Source organism: Engystomops pustulosus, chromosome 6 (assembly GCF_040894005.1).
Source record: "Engystomops pustulosus chromosome 6, aEngPut4.maternal, whole genome shotgun sequence".
In the NCBI taxonomy this organism is placed as follows: Eukaryota; Metazoa; Chordata; class Amphibia; order Anura; family Leptodactylidae; genus Engystomops; species Engystomops pustulosus.
Window position 1 is genome coordinate 21,887,759 of NC_092416.1, and position 23,500 is coordinate 21,911,258.

At 43.6% G+C, this 23,500-nt stretch overlaps 1 protein-coding gene across 1 annotated transcript in view; it reads right to left on the reverse strand.

Moving 5' to 3' along the window:
- Positions 1-23,500, reverse strand: part of LOC140134649 (IgGFc-binding protein-like) — a 68,295-nt gene that overhangs the window by 18,902 nt on the left and 25,893 nt on the right. Inside the window, exons 11-26 of the mRNA XM_072155112.1 lie at positions 22,414-22,613; positions 22,173-22,314; positions 20,582-20,940; positions 17,812-18,382; positions 16,526-17,100; positions 15,835-16,399; positions 15,119-15,699; positions 14,425-14,995; positions 13,815-14,014; positions 13,205-13,346; positions 11,817-12,139; positions 10,940-11,510; positions 9,851-10,449; positions 8,497-9,058; positions 7,822-8,402; positions 7,137-7,707 (exon numbers count right to left, since the gene is read on the reverse strand). Of these exons, the coding sequence (XP_072011213.1) occupies positions 7,137-7,707; positions 7,822-8,402; positions 8,497-9,058; positions 9,851-10,449; positions 10,940-11,510; positions 11,817-12,139; positions 13,205-13,346; positions 13,815-14,014; positions 14,425-14,995; positions 15,119-15,699; positions 15,835-16,399; positions 16,526-17,100; positions 17,812-18,382; positions 20,582-20,940; positions 22,173-22,314; positions 22,414-22,613 (7,113 nt within the window). The remainder of the gene's footprint in view (positions 1-7,136; positions 7,708-7,821; positions 8,403-8,496; positions 9,059-9,850; positions 10,450-10,939; positions 11,511-11,816; positions 12,140-13,204; positions 13,347-13,814; positions 14,015-14,424; positions 14,996-15,118; positions 15,700-15,834; positions 16,400-16,525; positions 17,101-17,811; positions 18,383-20,581; positions 20,941-22,172; positions 22,315-22,413; positions 22,614-23,500) is intronic.

Consider the following 23,500-nt stretch of genomic DNA (forward strand, 5'->3'; position numbering starts at 1 on the left):
GCTAGAAAATAGCCATAGGAGAATACAAACGTCTTAATTACGCCTACAGTAGCGTTATATATATTTGATTTCTGGTTGATCTGCTGGTGGCTGTACTTGCTGCAGTGCATCTACTATCAAATTGGGAGCAATTTGGAGTCAGACTTGCGACCACTGTGTTTTAGTGACGCACATATCCATCGCAAAGACCGAAGTGGGAAAATTTATTAGGGCCCGGGGTTGTATTTCAACTAGGCACAGTCTGCCATTTCCTTTTTTATTTTACGTTTATTTTTTTCATAACTCAGCGTCATCTCATCTGGCATAGTAGTGTGCTGTAATACTTGGCTAGAAAATAGCCATAGGAGAATACAAACGTCTTAATTACGCCTACAGTAGCGTTATATATATTTGATTTCTGGTTGATCTGCTGGTGGCTGTACTTGCTGCAGTGCATCTACTATCAAATTGGGAGCAATTTGGAGTCAGACTTGCGACCACTGTGTTTTAGTGACGCACATATCCATCGCAAAGACCGAAGTGGGAAAATTTATTAGGGCCCGGGGTTGTATTTCAACTAGGCACAGTCTGCCATTTCCTTTTTTATTTTACGTTTATTTTTTTCATAACTCAGCGTCATCTCATCTGGCATAGTAGTGTGCTGTAATACTTGGCTAGAAAATAGCCATAGGAGAATACAAACGTCTTAATTACGCCTACAGTAGCGTTATATATATTTGATTTCTGGTTGATCTGCTGGTGGCTGTACTTGCTGCAGTGCATCTACTATCAAATTGGGAGCAATTTGGAGTCAGACTTGCGACCACTGTGTTTTAGTGACGCACATATCCATCGCAAAGACCGAAGTGGGAAAATTTATTAGGGCCCGGGGTTGTATTTCAACTAGGCACAGTCTGCCATTTCCTTTTTTATTTTACGTTTATTTTTTTCATAACTCAGCGTCATCTCATCTGGCATAGTAGTGTGCTGTAATACTTGGCTAGAAAATAGCCATAGCAATAGGATAGCATCGTTTGGTTTTAAAAACTAAAAAACACAAAAAAAAAAAAAAAAAAAAAGTTAAAAAAAAATACAAGTTATAACTCACATTTTCAAAATGTTTAACCCGAGGGCTAGGGGTAGAGGACGAGGGCGGGGACGTGGGCGTCCAACTACTGCAGGGGTCAGAGGCCGTGGTCCTGGGCGGGGTGAGACACCACCTGCTTATGAGGGAGCAGGGGAACGCCGCAGAGCTACACTCCCTAGGTTCATGTCTGAAGTTACTGGGACTCGTGGTAGAGCACTGTTGAGGCCAGAACAGTGCGAACAGGTGATGTCGTGGATTGCCGACAATGCTTCGAGCAATTTGTCCACCAGTCAGTCTTCCACGCAGTCCACCCATGTCACCGAAATCGGCACTCCTCCAGCTCCTGCACCTCAGCCTCCTCCCCCCCAGTCTGCCCCCTCCCAGCAAAATTTGCCATTTGAACCGGCATACTCTGAGGAACTGTTTTCTGGACCCTTCCCACAGTCACAAACCACTTGTCCGGTTGCTGATGAGCAATTTTCTGATGCCCAGGTTTTCCACCAGTCGCAGTCTGTGGGTGATGATGACCTTGTTGACGTAGTGGAAGAAGTGTGTAAAGAGGTGTCCGACGATGAGGAGACACGGTTGTCAGACAGTGGGGAAGTTGTTGTCAGGGCAGGAAGTCCGAGGGGGGAGCAGACTGAGGGATCGGAGGATGATGAGGTGACAGACCCAAGCTGGGTTGAGAGGCCGGGTGAACACAGTGCTTCTGAGACGGAGGAGAGTCCTCGACCAGAACAGGTTGGAAGAGGCAGTGGTGGGGCCAGACGGAGAGGCAGGGCCAGAGCTGGTGCATCAGCGCCAAATGTGTCAACTAGTGAAGCTCCCGTGGCGAGGGCTCCTGCGGCGAGGGCTAGATTTTCAGAAGTCTGGAGGTTCTTTAAGGAAACACCGGATGACCGACGGACTGTGGTGTGCCACATTTGCCAAACCAGGATCAGCAGGGGTTCCACCACTACTAGCTTAACTACCACCAGTATGCGCAGGCATATGAATGCTAAACACCCCACTCAGTGGCAACAAGCGCGTTCACCTCCGGCCGTGCACACCACTGCTCCTTCCCCTGTGTCAGCTGATAGTCAGCCCCCTGCCCAGGACCCTGCCACAAAAACCCCATCGTCACCTCCACGATCCTCCACAGCATCCACCAGCGTTCAGCTCTCCATACCCCAGACGCTGGAGCGGAAACGCAAATATAGTGCAACCCACCCGCACGCCCAAGCCCTTAATGTGCACATTTCCAGATTGCTAAGCCTGGAGATGCTGCCCTATAGGCTAGTAGAGACCGAGGCCTTTCGCAGCCTCATGGCGGCGGCCGCCCCTCGGTATTCGGTCCCCAGCCGCCACTACTTTTCCCGATGTGCCGTCCCAGCCCTGCACCAGCACGTGTCAGACAACATAATCCGTGCCCTGACCAACGCCGTTTCTGACAAGGTCCACCTGACCACGGACACGTGGACGAGTGCTGCCGGGCAGGGCCACTATATATCTCTGACGGCACATTGGGTTAACTTGGTGGAGGCTGGGACCGAGTGTGACCCTGCGGCTGGTCATATACTGCCGACGCCGAGGATTGCGGGGCCTACCTCGGTCCAGGTGTTTGAGGCCTACTATGCCTCCTCCTCCTCCCACCCCTCCTCCACCTCCTCCTCCGAACGACCATCCGTGGGCATGGCGCCATCAGTCGGTAGCTCTAGGCACAGCAGCAGTGCCGTCGCTAAGCGACAGCAGGCGGTGCTCAAACTGCTGAGCCTAGGCGATAAAAGGCACACCGCCCAAGAACTATTACAGGGCATCACGGCGCAGACTGATCTGTGGCTGGCACTGCTGAACCTGAAGCCAGGCATGGTTGTGTGTGACAACGGCCGTAACCTGGTGGCGGCTCTGCAACTCGGCAGACTGACACATGTGCCATGCCTGGCCCATGTGTTAAATCTGATAGTTCAGCGTTTCCTCAAGACATACCCCAATCTGTCTGATTTGCTCACGAAGGTGCGCCGCATCTGTGCGCATTTCAGGAAGTCCAGCACAGATGCTGCCACTCTCAGGGCAGCGCAGCGCCGCCTCCAACTGCCCGCTCACCGACTGTTGTGCGACGTGCCCACGAGGTGGAATTCAACACTGACCATGTTATCCAGAGTTTACCAGCAGCGCCGAGCGATTGTAGACTGCCAGATGTCAACTTCCACCAGAACTGGTAGTCAGGTCAGTCAGCTTCCTCAAGTCTACAATGAGGAGTGGACGTGGATGTCTGATATCTGTCAGGTGCTGAGTAACTTTGAGGAGTCAACACAGATGGTCAGTGGCGATGCCGCCATCATCAGCCTCACCATCCCGCTGCTTGGCCTGTTGAAAAACTCTCTGGTCAGCATGAAGTCGGAAGCTTTGCGCTCCTCACAAGAGACAGGGGAAGAAGATTCCCTTGTTGATAGCCAAAGCACCCTTAGGTCTGTTTCTCAGCGCATATCGGAGGAGGTGGAGGTGGAGGAGGATGAGGAGGAAGAGGAGGAGAATGTTGGCGAGACACAAGAGGGGACCATTGTTGAGTCCTACACTGTTGAGCGTGTATGGGCAGAAGAAGAGGAGTTGGAGGAGTTGGAGGAGGAGGAAATGGACAGTCAGGCCAGTGAGGGGAGTGAATTCTTACGCGTTGGTACTCTGGCGCATATGGCAGATTTCATGCTAGGCTGCCTATCCCGTGACCCTCGCGTTCAAAGAATTTATTCCAGCACCGATTACTGGGTGTTCACTCTCCTGGACCCACGGTACAAGCAAAATCTTTCCACTCTCATCCCTGGAGAGGAAAGGAGTGTGAGAATGCATGAATACCAGCAGGCCCTGGTGCACAAGCTGAAACAGTATTTCCCTTCTGACAGCGCTAGCGGCAGAGTGCGTAGTTCTGCGGGACAAGTAGCGAGGGAGAGTAGGCGAGCAGGCAGCTTGTCCAGCACTGGCAAGGGTACGCTTTACAAGGCTTTTGCCAGCTTTATGTCACCCCAGCAAGACACTGTCACCTGTCCCCAGTCTCGGCAGAGTAGGGCTGATCTTTACAGAAAGATGGTGAGGGAGTACGTAGCTGACCATACCATCGTCCTAAATGATCACACAGCTCCCTACAACTACTGGGTTTCAAAGCTGGACATGTGGCACGAACTGGCGCTCTACGCCTTGGAGGTTCTTGCCTGCCCTGCCGCTAGCGTCTTGTCAGAGCGGGTTTTCAGTGCAGCTGGTGGCATCATCACCGATAAGCGTACACGCCTGTCGACTGACAGCGCTGACAGGCTGACGCTTATCAAGATGAATAAAGCATGGATTTCTCCTAATTTCAAATCTCCAGCAGGTGAAGGAAGCTCAACCTGAATAATTTATCCACTCCTCCTCCTCCTCATTTTCCTCCTTCTCCTCCTCTTTCTACAGTAAAGCAGAGGAAACTGGCTGTTTTTTGACAGGGCCCACTGGCTCTAGGTATAGTACTTTATGCATTTAATTTTTCTGGAGGGCCACCGACACGGTCCTCTGTTTTAAACAATTTTTGGGAGTGCCACATACAGGCACTCAATCTATTCAATTTTTCTGGAGGGCCACCTTTCCGGTCCTCTGTTTTAAACAATTTTTTGGGACTGCCACATACAGGCACTCAATCTATTCCATTTTTCTGGAGGGCCACCTACCTGCTCCTCTGGTTTAAAAACTTTTTTGGACTGCCACATACAGGCACTCAATCTATTCCATTTTTCTGGAGGGCCACCTACCTGCTCCTCTGGTTTAAAAACTTTTTTGGACTGCCACATACAGGCACTCAATCTATTCCATTTTTCTGGAGGGCCACCTACCTGCTCCTCTGGTTTGAAAACTTTTTTGGACTGCCACATACAGGCACTCAATCTATTCCATTTTTCTGTAGGGCCACCTACCTGCTCCTCTGGTTTGAAAAATTTTTTGGACTGCCACATACAGGCACTCAATCTATTCCATTTTTCTGGAGGGCCACCTACCTGCTCCTCTGGTTTGAAAAATTTTTTGGACTGCCACATACAGGCACTATCCAAATTGAATTGTCTCCATAGCAGCCTCCACACGTTGTCTCCATTGCTACCTCCAAAAGTCGTCCATATAGCTGCCTCCATACATCGTCCCTTTATCAAACGAGGTTTGTCAGGCCGAAATTTGGGATGTTTTCATGGATTCCACATCAAAGTTGTTAACTTTGTCGCCACCCTGCTGTGTTATCCACAAAATACACTGGCAAACTTTTACCATTTACGGATATTATTTCAGCGATTCTTGCGCATCTGTTTACATTCCCCTCACCCGCCATATCCTAAACTTATAAGAACGCTACTACACTTGATCTTATACAAAAGGTTCTTAGAAGTGCTGTTTGGGGAGTAGCCTAGAGACAGGGGCTTGGATTGGCGAAAGCTCGCCTAGCAGCGGAGCGCCAGCTCCATGCGCATCATGCGCTTCTTGCGCATCTGTTTACATTCCCCTCACCCGCCATATCCTAAACTTATAAGAACGCTACTACACTTGATCTTATACAAAAGGTTCTTAGAAGTGCTGTTTGGGGAGTAGCCTAGAGACAGGGGCTTGGATTGGCGAAAGCTCGCCTAGCAGCGGAGCGCCAGCTCCATGCGCATCATGCGCTTCTTGCGCATCTGTTTACATTCCCCTCACCCGCCATATTCCAAACTTATAAGAACGCTACTACACTTAACTTGGTGCAGGCTGGGACCGAGTCTGACCCTGGGGCTGGTCATATACTGCCGACGCAGAGGATTGCGGGGCCTACCTCGGTCCAGGTCTCAAAGGCCTACTATACCTCCAAATCCTCCCACCCCTCCTCCACCTCCTCCTCCTCCGAATTACCATCCGTGGGCATGGCGCCATCAGTCGGTAGCTCTAGGCACAGCAGCAGTGCCGTTGCTAAGCGACAGCAGGCGGTGCTCAAACTGCTGAGCCTAGGTGATAAAAGGCACACCGCCCAAGAGCTATTGCAGGGCATTCCACATCAAACTTGTTAACTTTGTCGCCACCCTGCTGTGTAAGCCACAAAATATACTGGAAAACTTTTTTCATTTACGGATATTATTTCAGCGCTTCTTGCGCAGATGTTTACATTCCCCTCACCCGCCATATCCCAAACTTATAAGAACGCTACTACACTTGATCTTATCCGAAAGGTTCTTAGAAGTGCTGTTTGGGGAGTAGCCTAGAGACAGGGGCTTGGATTGGCGAAAGCTCGCCTGGCAGCGGAGCGCCAGCTCCATGCCAAGAACCAACTAACATAGTTTTAACTGCAGTACCTTTAATCTACTACTAGTTCACTGCCTCCATACATCGTCCCCTTATCAAACGAGCTGTGTCAGGCAGAATTTTGGATTGTTTTCATGGCTTCCATGTTAACTTTGTCGCCACCCTGCTGTGTAATCCACAAAATATACTGGCAAACTTTTATCATGTACCAATATTATTTGAGCGCTTCTTGCTCACCTTCTTTGGTGCCTCTCTGCTACCCATTGGTTTGAAGCCTGAGTCCATTTAGGGTATGTCGCCATGCCACTCTCTAGCCTTCCGCTGCTGCCGCTGCCTCTGCATGCCGTCCCCTATAGTGTCAGGGTCAATTATTGGATGTTTTAGATGCTATCTAGCTTCATTCTGTCACTCTGTCATGGCCATGCTGTTGCCCATAATTTTGGCATAATGGTGCGATTAAGCAGCCTCAGAGGCATCCATGCATGCTGCCCCTGCTGTTTCCTGTCCATTTCCGTGGTGTTTCCATCCTTTTCTGAGGTTCCCAGGTGTTTGGCCAAGCTTCCCTGTGCAGAGCCTTGGTCCCCTTGAAAAATGCTCGAGTCTCCCATTGACTTCAATGGGGCTCGTTACTCGAAACGAGCACTCGAGCATCGGGAAAAGTTCGTCTCGAATAACGAGTACCCGAGCATTTTAGTGCTCGCTCATCTCTATTTATCACATATGGCTTACTCATACCAGACACATGGATAGAGGGGAAAAAAGTCTTCACCCCTCTAAGATAAACATTAAAGAAAGAACAAGGAACATGACTTACGACAGTCGATGATTTCTCTCCAAGGTTGAACTTTGGCTCCCCTTTCTTGGCACAATACAGTGTAGGCTTGTAGACTTGCACACAGAGCATCCTGGCCACCACGTCCGACACAAACATCAAATACACAGCTGTCAATATATGTTTCTGGAGGTACTAAGGCATGGCAATCCTTAAATGGACCTTGAGGATCTTCAATGACCCCACATTTAGTGCGAGATTTAGCTTCACTGGAAGCAGCTCCACTACAAGTAGGACACTGACTACCAGCACATCCTTTGCAGGTTGATCCATCTTTACCCACTGTCCAGGATGCAGTATACATGTTCATGTCTGTGACAATTGTACCATTTGGAAGACGGTAGTCATCTTTTGGGTTCTTGTTGAAATTGCCACATAGGCCTTCAGTGATACCGGCAAATGTACTTGGTACCCAGATTGAAACAAAGTATTGCTGGTCGAATAGCACCGTAATGCCATAGATGGTCTGCAGGATCACATTGTTTCCTTCTTGGCTTATCCAGTATTCCTGTTTTTGCGATTTGCATGGGACATTATATCTCTCGCTGTTCACCTGGTAATGAAAGAATAAAAAACAAATTTGTTTTTGGATAATTTTTCATAAGCTAAATTTACCTAGGTAAATTTTACATATGATCTAGAGTTGTAGCACAAGAGTCAAACTAACCTTAAATGTCCATGTTCTTCCTCCCTCTAATTTTATGACATTGGTTCCTACAGTCACTGTGACAGATTTGGTGACAGCTACAACACCACGCGGCTCATTTTCCACTTTGACTTCAAATTTAGTTTTCCCGGAACTAACTTTGAACATGGTGTAGCTACAGATGCCTTGCATGGTATAGTAGACTTTATCAAAGGTGAAATAGTGGGAATTTCCCCAAGCTATGCATTGGCCAAACTCTTTGGCATGACATCCTAAGTTGCCATCCACCACTTTGCATTCTTCATTGATGCCACAGGTGTTGTCCTGGCAGGTGACAACCCCATTTCTTCCACATGTACATTTCTTCTGGCATAGATTGTCTTTGAAGAATTCTTGACCTGACTTGTAATATGTGTTTTCATAGACACAACCACATTCTTGAATAGGCACACAGTCATCTCCACTCAACACGAAGCCATCATTACAGTAACACCCTTCAGTGAAGGACTTAACACAGGTTGGTGGAGATATAAGACCAACACAGCTGACGGGACATCCATCTCCAAGAAGTTTGTAGTGACTGTTCGGAGGGCAATTGAGTCCTAAAATCAGAAATTTAGACTGTTAAAAAAGACTGTGCAAAAAAAAAACATTAATTTTTTGTGTGTCAATTATGAAGCTCGAAGAAAAACTTACTACAAAATGATGGCTTTCTCCATTCCTTGACCATAGAACCATTTTGCTGACATTCTGAAACATAAGATGCGATGATGGCACAGACAAAAGATTGCCATCCCTCGGAGGCACAAGCATCAGCTACACAATTATTAAAGAAAGAAGATGGGTCAATAACATTATGGCATTGACTTAAGGGTCCAGGTTTGGTGAGAAGTCCACAATACTGATCACCCTTGTAAACTTCCTTTTCAGCCTCACTGCACTTATGGCAATCTGTACATTCATCTTTACATCCTTCTACTTCTCCCACCTTCCAGTGCTTTGTAAATTCTTCTGGTGTAATGGCCTTTTCTCCTTTTCGTAGGGTCAAATCATCTTCAGGGTCTCCATTGTTGTTTCCGCATAGACCATTGACAGCATCTTTGTATGTATTTGGCAGCTTTACACTAACGTGATTTAAACCATTGAAACGTATGGTCAGATCAAAATTTGTCTTTACTACTGTATGGACTCCGCAAATATAGATAATGATCTTTGTCGACTCAAAATTGTAGGGTAGGTTCACAATACGTCCATCAACCTAATGAAGAGATTTGAAAGTTATATATGTGTAATTAAGATATCAAATACAGTATTATCATAGCACATAAGATCTATCTTTAAGGGGTTTTTTTGGGATTAAAATATTGCTGATCTTTTTGGAATATTAAAGGAAACCTGTCACCAGGAGACCCATTTTTAGCACTCTCCTAGTCCCCACAGAGCATAGTACATACACTGCCAAAGTGTTTTTGTATTAAAAATAGGTTTTACAGAAAAAAAGATATGTTATATTGTACCTTTCGTTAGCATCTGCAGTGTGACTAGGCAGTTGCCTTTTGGGAGGAGCTGGAAAGGAGCAGTTTCCCCCCCACCCTTGGGGAACAGCTACTCCATGTGACCTTTTCAAATATATGAAAACACCCATCACTGGGCTTAGCAACGCCCACTGCTCCTCTACAGCCAATCCCGAGTGAGGGGAGTTATTCATATATTTGAAAAGGTCACATGTTTCCCAAGGATCCTCCCAAAAGGCAACTGCCTAGTCACACAGCAGATGCTAATGAAAGGTACAATATAACATATCTTTTTTTCTGTAGAACCAATTTTTTATACAAAAACACTTTGGCAGTGTATGTACTATGCTCTGTGGGGACTGGGGAAGTGCTAAAAATGGCTCTCCTGGTGACAGGTTCCCTTTAAATAGGTGATGGTATTACCATTAGAACCTGTCTCCATACAAAATCTAGTCAAATGCTTCATTGTATCAAAAAAATTAGCTTTGTAATCTTATCAATACAATTTTCTTTTTTTAAACTGCAATATTGTTTACCTCAATCTGTTGCGGTTGATCCTTACTCATGGTTATTGTTTTATTGTAGACCTCCAATGTGATTTTTTTAGTGAAGAACGCCGCTAGGTTACTGTGATGGTCATTTTGAACCTTGAGTGAGAATTGTGTCAATGATGGGTCATTTGATGTAACATTCACCATCTGATAAATACAATTTCCTATAAAGTCTACTTCTTTTCTATCAAATGTGGTATAGTGAAGATCACCAGAAACTGTACAGGTGGAATAGTCTGTAGGATAACAGCCTCGTATCCCATTGACAATCAGGCAGGTCTCACTTTCTTTGCATCTGGATGACTGGCAGACCACCTGGGACCGATCGGGGTCACATGTACATTGCACATTGCAGTTCTCATTGTACCAGGTCTGGTTGTGATCGTAATATCTTCCATTAAATTGACATCCGCAGTTTGTCATGGGAACACACTTGTCGCCACTAAGGACCATGTTTTTATTGCATTCGCAGGTTTCTTTGCAGGGTCTGGTGCATTTTTCTGGTGCACCTTTGTCGGTGCAAGTGGCTGGACAAGAATTTCCACAGGAATTGTAATGGCTGTTTGGATCTTCACAAATTTTTGCTATAATAAACAAAAACATTGTGGAATCATCATTAACTAAGGCGCTTAGTCAACATCTGTGTATTACACTAATACCATATTGTGAAGCACTTATAAATACTGTGGCTTACAAAACATTAAGGAATGATACATTTTGACTTAGATTCAAGTCAACTCAAAGGTTTGCTGATCAAAATGAGCTGCTCTAGCACCCAACAATTAGCAATTACTTTTTGGGGTCCACCGCAGGAAGCCATTTTTTACACGTCTCCCTTTACAGGGTGCGGTACTGTTTTATACACCCCATAAGTGTCCATGTAAGGATTCATTTTTCAAAACTAATCTCTATGATTGAAGGATGGAGTGCCCTGTAGTCTATTCTGCTTACCTTTACATATCTCTACTTTTCTACAAGAAATCACAAGACTTTACCCTGAATTCAGTAAGTCTCATATTTGGCTGTTTGGACTTGTCTAAAAGTATTCCCTTTACAAAAGTTTATTGTACTCACGACAGTCAGAAGATGTTCTCCAATCATAGATCTTTATCCCTTGACTCATACAAGTGTCTGCATAGGCCTCCAGAGCTTGGCAAAGGATGACTTTAGCTCCATCATTCATACAGGTATCAAAGAGACAACCATCGAAAAACTTATTTGGACTAACTTTGGAGATGCAGTCTCGGAAAGGTCCATCTTTTTTGAACAAGATGCCACAATAATCATTTCCTCCGTAAAGTTTTTTCTTGCTTTCTTCACAAGATGGACATATGCCAGGACAAAAGTGGAAGCAGAAAGGATCACGATCGTAGACTTTCCATGAAGCTGCCCATTCTATAGTGGAGTTTATCAGCTTTCCTTCTGGGGACTGTTGATCATCAACTGGATCTTGGTTGAAGTTTCCGCAGAGACCAGACACAGAATTGTAGTAAGTACTTGGAATGGATAATGTAACTTCTGAATTCCAGTCGAAAGTAAACTGCATATTAAAATCAGTCTCCAAAATTGCTGTCAGTCCAGTGCGCGTTATGGTGATTTTCCCCTCAGCTAGACTTACGGGCAGGTTTGTTATCTCATCATTAACCTGTAGGAAAAAAATGAAAAAAACAAGATGCTTTAGATCATGTTCACTTGATAACAATTTAGAATATTAGTTCCTTACATTTATATAAGGGAGAATTTCTGCCAAACTTTCTGGCTTTAAACTTTCTGGCTCCCCACCCGTCAGGGGAACAGGTGGTCCCACAAACCCTCTATTGCATTGTACGCCTGCCACTACTAAGCTACTAACTAGAGCTACAGAAGAGTTAATGGAGTAACTGACCTCTAAATTTCAAGTATAAATTTTCCTACATTTTTTAATGTCTACATTCATGTTTAGGAAACATACTCGTATTTTAGGGAATTCTCCAACTTCAATGCCGATTTTCATATCATAAATAGTCATTTCCACTTTTCTGGCAAATGACCCATCTTCCGTTCCTCTGTTGTCGTTCTTTATAACGATCTGGTATGGAACCAGATCACTACCATTGTACTGTGAGAGAATATAGCTGCAGGTGCCTTGAAAGCTGAAGTCGTACTCATCCAAGGAATGGAAATGAGGATCTCCCCAAGCCCAGCACAGGCCGGTGAAATTTGGTACACACACTGCTTCGCCATCGTGGACTTCACAAGTCTCTTTTGAATGACATGGTTTCCTCTTGCATGGGTCTAAATGATTAAATAAAATACTGTTTATTTAGGGCAAACAATTAAATACAATATGGATAAGAATTTAGCTATGTTTTCCGAAAGGCAGGTTGTGTCAAATTCATTTCAGATATCCTAAGTAAAATCCTAAAACAGTCAAATGTTACTAATGTATTTGAAAGGTAAATACAGTTATGGAATTTCAGAAAACTAAATGGGGCTGGGATTCCAGAGTTGTGACTGATGTTGCTTGACTGACACTCTCTCCTTAATCATTATTGTTGGTGATCACAGACTTGCTGTTGTATATAATCAATGGCCTTAGTAGACTCTAGTGACTGCTGAAACCCTAGGCAGGGTCAAAGCAGGTGCCATACTGTAAGCAGGGGCAGATTAAGACTGCGACTGCCATGGGCCCTGGACTGTATGAATATTATAGCCCCTAAAAGTCTTGAATTGATTCCTACATCTGGTACTGGAATAAGCTTCTTGAGGAATGGAGGATGTGTCCCTTCTGCTGCTTTCAATCTACAGTTACCGGAACTTTGGAGGACCTTCAATGTCCTGAAATGGCTCTTGTGTACATGTGAGAGCATAAACAAATGTATAAGAATATCATGGGTGAAGGTACTTCTGAGTATAAAATTTGGCGGGTGGTTTGGGTAGTCATGTGTCCCCTAGAAGGCTTGGGGCCTCGTAAACACCTAAGCAGCCAATGTTATAATTAGCCACTAGATCAGGGGCCGGTGCATGTTAAGTACACTTTGGACCAGATTTACTACACAGTCTGGACCAGAAAACTGCTTGGAAATGTATTTATGAAATGTTTGCACTAGTATGGTGTCACGGATGCAGTATGCATACCACGATACATTGCTGTTTTGAAAGGGGCAGTGCACATTTGCATCGAAAGTCTGACACATCTGGTGCACTCAGTTCATGCACTTTGGGCAAGTGGAGTATGTGCCATTTTCATGTAGACAATCTACATGTGGGCCTTTATTTAATTTTTTTACCGCTCTTAGAGGGTTTTTCCATAATTCTTGTAAACCCTCTTTAATAATTTGACCAACTTGTTAGACTCACCTTTCTTAACACAAGTTCGAACTCCGCCAAAGATATCACAAATCTCATCCTCTGCACAGCTCATAGAACTGCATGTCATTCCACCTCCAGGGTTACAAGTACATCTTTCTCTGCAGTCATCACTTACCACACTTTCGTTAGCCTGCAATAAGAAGCAAACATTGGCATGTAGGCTCAGTGTCTCTGTTTAAGGATGTTTCACCATCTCCTACACTTAGTTGGCGCCCCACTGAAAGCAGCAGACTTGGAATTTTTCTGCCTCCCCCCACCCCCCTCCCCACCGTTCCTTAGCAATAAATACCATTAGTTTCAGTATCCTTTACTTCACTTCGGCTCCCTACTGTCAGATTGGTGGACCATGAAACATGGGTCCACCCACCTGACACTAAAGCTTAATATAAAACTAAATAAAGAACTTAATCAGAATATTGGTTGCCAAAACTAAACACACTGATTAGTTGGGAACAGTGGGGACTAGAAAAAAAATGAAACTATGACTATATAACATAAAGACTAGTTAAATATCAATCTTGTACATAAGAATAATATTCACATATATAAGCTACAAGTATAATGAGGCCTGGAAAAACGTTGCATCATATTTTCTTACACTGAGATACCGTCCATTAAGGTTACAGCCACAACTACGCAACGGCACACAGATCCCTCGGTCAAACATATATCCTTTGTCGCACACACAGCCCTCGTAGCATTTTTTACTACAAGTACTTGGAGCCATAAGAGTGTTGCAACTGGAGCTGCAGGTTTTGGTACATGGTTCATAATGACTGTTGGATGGACATTGAAGTGCTAGAAGGAAACACAACGAACAATTACAGCTTAGTTCAAAGGCCTATGTATCGATCTATCTAACCTAAGAGATGCAATGGATTTGTTATCAAAAATATTGTTGACTGAGCATCATTGTTGAGATATGTCTGGATAAGACGATTAGAGTTGACCAATAAACAGGGTGTTGAAAGATCATCCACTAATGCTTGGACATTGGCATAAACAATGCATGTTAGAAGATCATCTAATCATTATGGAGACCTCCTGACTCTTCCTGAGATGGAAGGTGTTTGATTTTACATGCCCAATCCTTTTGGTCTTGGGAAGAGTCTGGCGTGGCCTTATCTACTCTCCTAATACACATGTACTGGAGGTTGTTGACACCAGAATTACTCTACTTTATGTATAATTAAGAGAAGATGACTTACGGCAACCAGCAATATCTCTCCAGGTTCCTATCTTGGCTCCTTTCTCTTGGCACAATGTTGTATATGTTTGTAGGCTGGCACATAATGCATCCTGGCTTTTCCCACTGGCACAAACATCAAATACACAGCTATCGGTATAAGTTTTTGGAGGTACCAATGCATGGCATTCCTTAAAGGGACCTTGAACATCATTTATCAATCCGCATTTGGTGGGTGACTGAGCCTCGATAGTTTTCACTTTATCACAGGTAAAACAATGATCACCCGAACACCCACGACAGCTTGCTTTCTGTTCACCCATTGCCCAAGACTCTGCAAATACTGCCACATCCGTAACTATGGTGCCATTTTGAAGACGGAAATCGTCTTTCGTGTTTTTGTTATAGTTTCCACAGAGACCTTCAGTAATTCCAGCATAGGAGCTGGGTACCCAGATGGAGACAAAGTACCAATGGTCATAGAGAACAGTAATGCCATATATGGTATAAATAAACACATTATTTCCTTCTGTATTGATCCAGAATGGATGATTTCGGGATCGGCATGGAACGTTGTATCTTTCATTGTTGACCTGTGAGAATCAAAAGGGAAAATCTCAGCTGCTGACTCAACAATGATATAGAAACAAACACAATAAAAAAGTGTACATTCAATTTAAGGATGTATTTTCTCAAGATGTAAATTTAATACTCACTTCAATACTCCATGATTTTTCTCTTTCCATGTATATTATGTATTTTCCTATGGTTACAGTGACTGACTTAGTGACTGCTACATTTCCATATGGCTCATTTTCCACTGCCACCACAATGAGGATTCCACTGATGTTGACTTTAAAAAGGATGTAACTACAGATGCCCTGCATATCATAGTAGAGCTTATCAAGGGTGATATAGTGGGGATCTCCCCAAGCTATACATTGGCCAAACTCTTTACCATGACAGCCTAAGTTGCCATCTACCACTTTGCATTCTTCATTGATGCCACAGTTGTGGTCCTGGCAGGTGACAACGCCATTGCTTCCACAAGTACATTTCTTCTGGCACCGATTGTCTTTGAAGAATTCTTGACCCAACTTATAATATTTGTTTTCAAAGACACAGCCACATTCTGCAATGGTCACACATTTGTCTCCACTCAGCACAAAGCCATCATTACAATAACACCCTTCAGTGAAGGACTTAACACAGGTTGGTGGTGGTATTAGACCAAAACAGGTAGTGGGACATCCATCTCCAAGGAGTTTGTAGCTACTGTTCGGGGGGCAGGTGAGTTCTGAAAACACAAAGATGGGATTTTATCAATACAAAATCTGGGAAGAATGACTATGTATCGGACATTGTATGATAATGGTTAATTTGAAGAGTTGAACACAGAGATGATGGTTACCCACTGTGAGAGAATACTTACTGCAGAAAGATGGTGTCCTCCATTCCTTGATCAGAGAACCATTTCTTTGACATTCAGAAACATAAGATGCAATGCTGGCACTGAAAACAGACTGATGACCCTGGTGTGAACAAGCTCTAGATACACAGTCATCAAAATAAGGCTCTGGGTTGATAGAAGCATGACATTGACTGAAGGGTCCATCAGGCTTAAGAAGAAGCCCACAATACTGGTCACTCTTATAAGGTTTCGTATCAGCCTCATTGCACTTAGAACACTCTGAACAAGTTTCTTGACATCCTTCCACCTCTCCAACTTTCCAATGCTTTCCAAACTCCTCTGGGCTTTTGGCTGCCACTCCATCTTTAATGTTGAAGTCATCACTAGGGTCTCCATTGTTGTTTCCACACAAACCATTGACAGTCCCCTGGTAGGTGCTTGGAAGGATAACACGTGCATAACTTTGTCCATCAAAAGTCAATTGCAAGTCAAAATCTGTCTTAGTGATTATATTTGCTCCGGAAATGTAGACTGTGATTTTTGAAGGCTCTAAGTAATAGGGCAAATCCGCAAGTTGCTCGTTGACCTGTCAAAAGACAGCCCATAGTTATAAATACTAATAAATGTTAGTCATTCAGATTATACATTATCAAACAATCTACCATTACTCTATCATGACTTCTGTTTGGTTGAATAATTGTGAATTCCATACCTTGATCTGTTGTGGGTGATCTTTACTCATGGTTATTGTTGTGTTGTAAACTTCCAAGATGACAGCATTGTTACCATAGTGGTCATTCTGGGCCTTTACTGTGAAACCTGTCAGTGATGGGGTAGTCACGCCAACTAGCTGGTAGATACATGTACCCATAAATTCAATTTTCCTGCCATCAAAGGAGGTGTAGTGACCATCCCCTGAGGCTAAGCAGATTGAGTGCTTGGTTGGATAACATCCCTGTATCCCATTCTTTATCATACAAGTCTCACTGTCTTTGCATTTTGTTTCTTCACAAACTACTATGCCCAGTAGCGAGTCACATTTACACCGGATGCTGCATTTTTCATTGTACCAGGACTGTTCAGGCTCATAATAGCGTCCATTGTATGGACATCCGCAGCTGGAGATGGGCACACACTTGTCACCACTAAGGACCATGCCTTGGTTACATTCACACATCTCTACACACATCTTTGTACATTTCTCTGGAGATTTTTTGTCAAAACAACTGGCCGGACAAGCATTTCCACAGGCGTTATAGTGGCTGTTGGGGTCCTCACATGCCATAGCTGAAATAGATTCAAGGAAACAAAATTCAATGTATTTATGGGGAAAGCTCTCTTTTCAGAGATACATTTACTGTAATTCTTATAAATAGTGTTGTTATGTAAATTGCTTTCCTCCAGAGGGAAGATATTGTCTCTCCTTCAGAGGGAAGAAATTGTCTCCTTAGCACTAACTATTCGATGGAAGGGTACGCTGAAAGTCTTTGTCCAACCAAACAGAGACCTCCATAGTTTTTTTGGCAGAAATCCCTTGTTATTCAAGGCTCACTAAAGCCTTTTCATGTTTTTTCATTTGACCTAAGGGTCCCAGGGCAGCTCGATCCAACGGTTCCCTTTATTGCATCTCCTGGGGTTTTTTTTGGGTTCTCCTGGCTGGGTCAGAAGTATTCTGGGCAAGGTTAAGGGGCAGCTATGAAACGTGATGTCATCGAGATCCTCTGATTGGCCACGGTGATCCTGTGAGCACCTTCTTCCACACTATACTACACCAACTGGGAGATACAATTTGGTATTATAGAGCTGGACCAGGATAAGTACACTTTCTTTCTTTGCCTATAATTGCATCGGTTGCATGTAATTCATTTTTGTAATACTGTAATTAATAGAGGTTCTAGAGCTTCTAATTCACATTATATTTCTATTTTCAACAGCAAAATCTGTCTCAGAGTTTTTTACACATTTATTAGAAGATCTACTTTGAAACATTGTACTCACGGCAATTGGAAGATGTCCGCCAATCAAGCATCTTGACTCCTTGGTTCTTGCAAGCACCTGCATATGTCTCCAGTGACTGGCAAAGAAAGTCTGCAGCCCCATTAGCCATACAAACATCAAAGAGGCAAGCCTCATAGAACTTGGTGGGATTGACTTTCGAGGCACATGCTTCGAATGGACCATTCTTTTTCAACATGAGTCCACAGCTCCTGTCATTTTTATATTTTCCCAAATCCGCTTTACCACAAACAGGAAAGTTGCCTCCAGAATGGTCTTCATCAAATGGATCTTCCTCACCGATTTTCCATGAAGCTGCCCACTCTGCTATATCATTGACCCGATTTCCATCAGGAGTAATTTGGTCTTCATTTGGATCTTGATTAAAGTTCCCACAAAGACCAGAGACAGCATTGTAGTAGCTACTGGGAAGTGAAATTGTGGTGTACCAGTTCCAATCAGAAGTAACTACCAGACCAAATTTTGTTTCAAGAATAGCAGTCAAGCCACTTTGTCTCACTTGCATTTTTCCATCAACTAAAACGACTGGCAAGTTGGTGACTTCATCATTGACCTGCACAGAGACAAAGATACATATCAGCTCAAAAGTGATTTCAACCGTTAAAAGAATTCACTAGAAAGTAAAATATTTCTTGTAAAACAATTTAAAGGGGTTGCACAGATATGTGTAGAAAACCTTACCACGTGTATTTTAGCATAGTATTACAAAAGGAGGATTTATGGTGCCATCTACAGCAGTTTTCAAGTACACATCCAGGGAATTGCAACACTTTCCCTCTTTCACACCACTCATGACAATTTTTTAAATAATTTGCATGGGATAATGTCACAGTTGCTCCTGCGTCCCATGTCCCGGGTCGCAGGTAAACTTATCTTACCGCGATCCAGCATGGGCCGGCATGCGTCCCCGCCTCCTCGGGCATACGCGTGACTCTAATTCGTGCTGGGCCTCCCTGGTTCTATTTATAGCCGGCCTCTTCCTGCAAACCCTGATGCATCTTTATACTATATGCCTTTGAGAAAGTGTTTTAATTCTGCCTGTGTGATTCCCGTTGTGACCTTCTACTATGTTCCTGGCTCTGATCCTTTGCCACCCATCCAGACTTTCCGTTACATCCACAACTATGATCCCGTGCTGCCTGTCCTGACCTCCTGCCTGTCCATGACCACATTTCTGCTCTCTGATTCTGTATTTCGCCTTGGGGACCCAGTAAGCAAAGTCATGCCTGTGGAGTGACCTAGTGGTATCCTACTGCAGCAAGACCGACCGGCTTTGCGGCAGGCTCTGGTGAAAACCGGATACCACTTAGATTCTGCTCCCAGGTGTCGGCTTACGTGGTACAGTGGGTCCACTGCCCCTGAATCCTGACAGCTAATAGCATCACAAGTGCTATGTTGGAATTAATATTAAGTCGGATCCTTTTTGTAAATCTTGTAGGTCTTGTGCTGCTGTAGGGTGGGTTTACCTCATGATTTTGTTAGCTATTCTCTAGTACTAGGCTTTCCTACTGTGCTAAATGAACAATATGTTCAATTATAAGACACTATGATAGAGAAGCAGTTTCAATAATCAGAGACAGAAAGGACATGAAGGGATTAGGGCAGTGGTGGCGAACCTATGGCACGGGTGCCAAAGATGGCACTCAACGCCCTATCTGTGGGCACCCAGGTCTTTATCCAAGCACAGAGTTTGCCAGACAGGACTCAAGGCTCCGGTGGTCCAAGACAGCCCAGGACGTGCCATGCTCAGCGCCATTTTAAAGTGAAATCCTTGGCTGCCAGTTCTACAGCAGAAGCGAGAAAGTGTGGATAGAGATGGATTGTCATTGGAGCTCCGGCTCTGGGTCCCCTGATTTTACCTCTTCAGGAGACCCTGAAAGGAAGCTACAATCCAAATTTCTCCCTCTTCTTATTATTGTATTGATGTCCTCAGGATGCAAATATGATTGAAACTTGTGATACAGCACGGATCAATAAGTTACTGCTTAAATTGTCATGTCGGCACTGTGCGACATATAAGTGGGTTTTGGTTGTAGTTTGGGCACTATGTCTCTAAAAGGTTCGCCATCACTGGATTAGAGGATATAAATATTTAGCCCCCAAATAGTTACCAGATAGACCGCCATTACTATGGAAGGGCAGCAACAGAGACACGGAATAAACTAATATCTATTTACATACCTCATACTAATGGATGTTTCTGGGTATCTCACAGTTTAGGATATATAATATTTAATAACCATATGACTAAAAATGTATACATTGGTCCAGCAGCAGGGTGGAATGAGTATGCAGAAATGAGGCAGGTTTGGCAGGACAAATCAGAAGGAGTTACATGGAAGCAGGGGCTGATTAAGATGGCCAAGACCCCAGGACTGTATAAAAATTGTTGGGCAATTTTTAATTGGCATTTACTTCCTACATATGGTACTAGAGTCAAGCTACTTGGGAAAAGAGGGGAGTCGTTTAAGTCTATGTTTAGTTCTGGAATTTGAGGACGTTTGAATGACCTTTAAAGTTTCTGGCAGGACCCTTGTGTAAGTATGTGTTGGGAGCATAGCTGTAAGTCCTTCTGTTAAGTATCTTTACATCTCAATATCAGGTAATCATGGGCCCACCTGACAATATTTTGGATGAAAGCATCACCGATGGTCAAGAGATCATATAGAATATCCAGTAAATTGCTAGACACAATAAGCAGATGTTGGTCTCATGATGTCCGGTGTTTGTTACTGATCAAAGAAAAACTTACTCTTATTTTTGGAAATTCTCCAGCTTGTATTGTAATTTTCATGCCATGGACAGTAATTTCTGTGTACTTGATGTATGAGACTGCTAAACTTCCCCTGTTCTCATTCTTTATAACAACCCGGAATGGTTCCAAATCCGATTCACCATTCTGCTTACTCTCAGAAAGCTCAACCTTCAGCTTACTCTCAGAAAGAATGTAGGTATTGGTGCCTTGGAAGTCAAAGGTAAAGCCATCAAAACCTTCAAAATGTGGATCTCCCCATGCCCAGCAAATGCCTGTGAATTCTGGAACGCAATGTGCCTGGCCATCTTGGAGCTGGCATTTCTCTTTTGTATGACATTCTCTGGACTTACAAGGGTCTGAAATACAGCAAATATAGGAACTTGTTAGTAAATGGAAATCTCCTTCCCGTGTTTTACCCGCCTACTGGTGTCCGTCTTGCTGCTTCCGACCTTCTTCAGGTTGCTGCTGACGACAAGGTCCTTAGACTGAGAGTGTCATCGTGTCTGCACCAAATGTGTCCTCTGCCATTGTGTGCACATGAAAAGCACCTACCTTTAATGAAACCTGAGCATTTTGTTTCATTGTATCCTGTAATTAGTTGTGGTTTATTACTATTATACTCATTCCTGTATTTGACTCTGGTTACTTAGTACAATTTCGATGTGTCCCTCTGCATTTTGTCCTGTGTAGAACCTTGATTGCAGTGACCTCTGACCAGTACCTTGGTTTCTGTCTATCTCCTGCCCACCCTGAGCTACCCCCTGTACCTGGCTTCTGCTTGACTACTACCTGCTCTGGACTTGGACTATCTATGACTATTCTCTGCTTGACTCATGGGCCAGATCAGGGGTATAACTAGAAGAGGCCGGGTCTCACAGCCGAGTTCTGAATAGGGTCCACCTACTCCCTCCAAAAATATACATATTTATTCACTTATGCGCACACGTTAATGGACTGATATATACTTTTATACACTTACACAGATCTGTCCCAGCATCTGTGTACTGTGGAAGATGTGCACTGTTATATATACATTATATTGTACAATGTGCAGCATGATATGTATTTAATAGCGCACATCCTCCATTCTTGAGTATCAGATTGGATGCCAGGGCCCCCTGACACTAAGTGCCCCATAGCAGTTGCTATGGCTGCTTCCGCTGTAGTTATGCCCCTGGGCTAGATACTGTATCACCTACACCAGAACTATTCCAAGAGGTAGTAGTCATTATTTGGCCTGCAACAGTATTGGGACCTCTTCATAGCAAAGTCCATATCATTGCATAGAGATAAATAGTGAAGACCGATTGTGACTAGAGATGAGTGAACCTCACATTTGCTATGCCTAGGTTGTACGGCTGAACCCAAACATCAAGTCTACTCTTCTCTAAATGAATTCTTCTGAGCAAAACTAGTAAGGTGACACATTGGGTCAGCATTCCTCTGCTTGTTAAACTTAGTCATTTAGGCAAGATTTTAGACAAGCAATAAGACAATTACATGAGATATTTTAGCTATGTGACGTGTTCCTCAGAACTTCCTGTTCCATACAAAATGTAACACTATGTTAATACTTTGTTAGACTCACCAGTGTTTACGCATGACCTTACACCATCAACAATTTTGCATTGATCTCCTGCAGCACAGCTTGTATTGAGGCAGCTCACCCCCGAGATTGGGTTGCAGGTACATTTCACGCTGCAGTCATCATTCATAATGATATCATTAGCCTTTGTGGAAAAAAAATAGGACATGTTGACAATTATCAGAACTGTGAATTCTCTTCTGTCCTTTACTATCCTCTGAGCCCTAATTTCAGTCTTCCATACCTGGTAGTAGCGCCCATTGTCAAAGCATCCACATTGGTCTAGGGAAATGCAGTTTTTCCCATCAAATACGTAGCCTTCATCACACTCACATCCTTCATCACACAGTTGTGAACATTCAAATGTGTCGTAAATGGAAGAGCAGGTGGTGGAACACATATCGGCACAGGTTGAGTAGTGACTGTGAGGTCCACACTTCATGACTGTGGAGAAATCAACACGAGATATGGAATGGCAATGAACAAGGTGCAGTTTCATGGATATCCTGCATAAACATTGGAAATGTGTACAATAGTAGTAATGCAGCCCCGATGTCGGGGTTTTCAACTGGGGATGGCTAAAAATGTTTCTACAAACATTGAACTTCTCCAATACAATACTAATAAAACCACGATTGGAATTGCGGCACATTCACTGGCCTCACAGATCTAGATGAAGACCACCCCTTATGAAATTGAAATCTATTCCTAATGGGTAATTTATAAGTGTCAAAACCAGCTCCCTAAAAGGGGCTCCCAGGATTAGAATAAACATGGCTTTCTTCTAGATACAACTCCACTTTTGCCCATTGGTTGTTTCCTGCTCAACTGCAGTAATGGAATAAGGTTCAAAGTACAAAACCAAACACAACTTTCAGAGAGAATTGACGCTATTTACAAAGGAAAAGCGCCATGCACTACTCAAGAGTAAGTTAGGAGAAGGAGGGGCTGTGTAGGATTAAAATTGTGTGGCCAAGTTCAGAACCAAACACATGGTTAATGGGGAACCGGTTGTGAGTGTTGACTCTGTAAATGTTGCTGGCAAAATTGAGAATGTTACTGGTTGTATTTTGGGTTCGGTACCTGAAACTCAACAATATTTTAAAATTTGGGTTTGGCTGAACTGTGTCCGCTCATCACTTATTCTTATTAGATTTGTATTTCCAATACATTCTTACAAATAAATACATTACAAAAACACACATCAGCGATTAACATATGTTACATTGATATCACATAAAAATGTCCTTGTCCCATTATAAATTTCCTTAAACAATATTAAGGAATCACTGATTAAGTTTTTTCCGGTTCTGATTCATTTTAATCTTTAT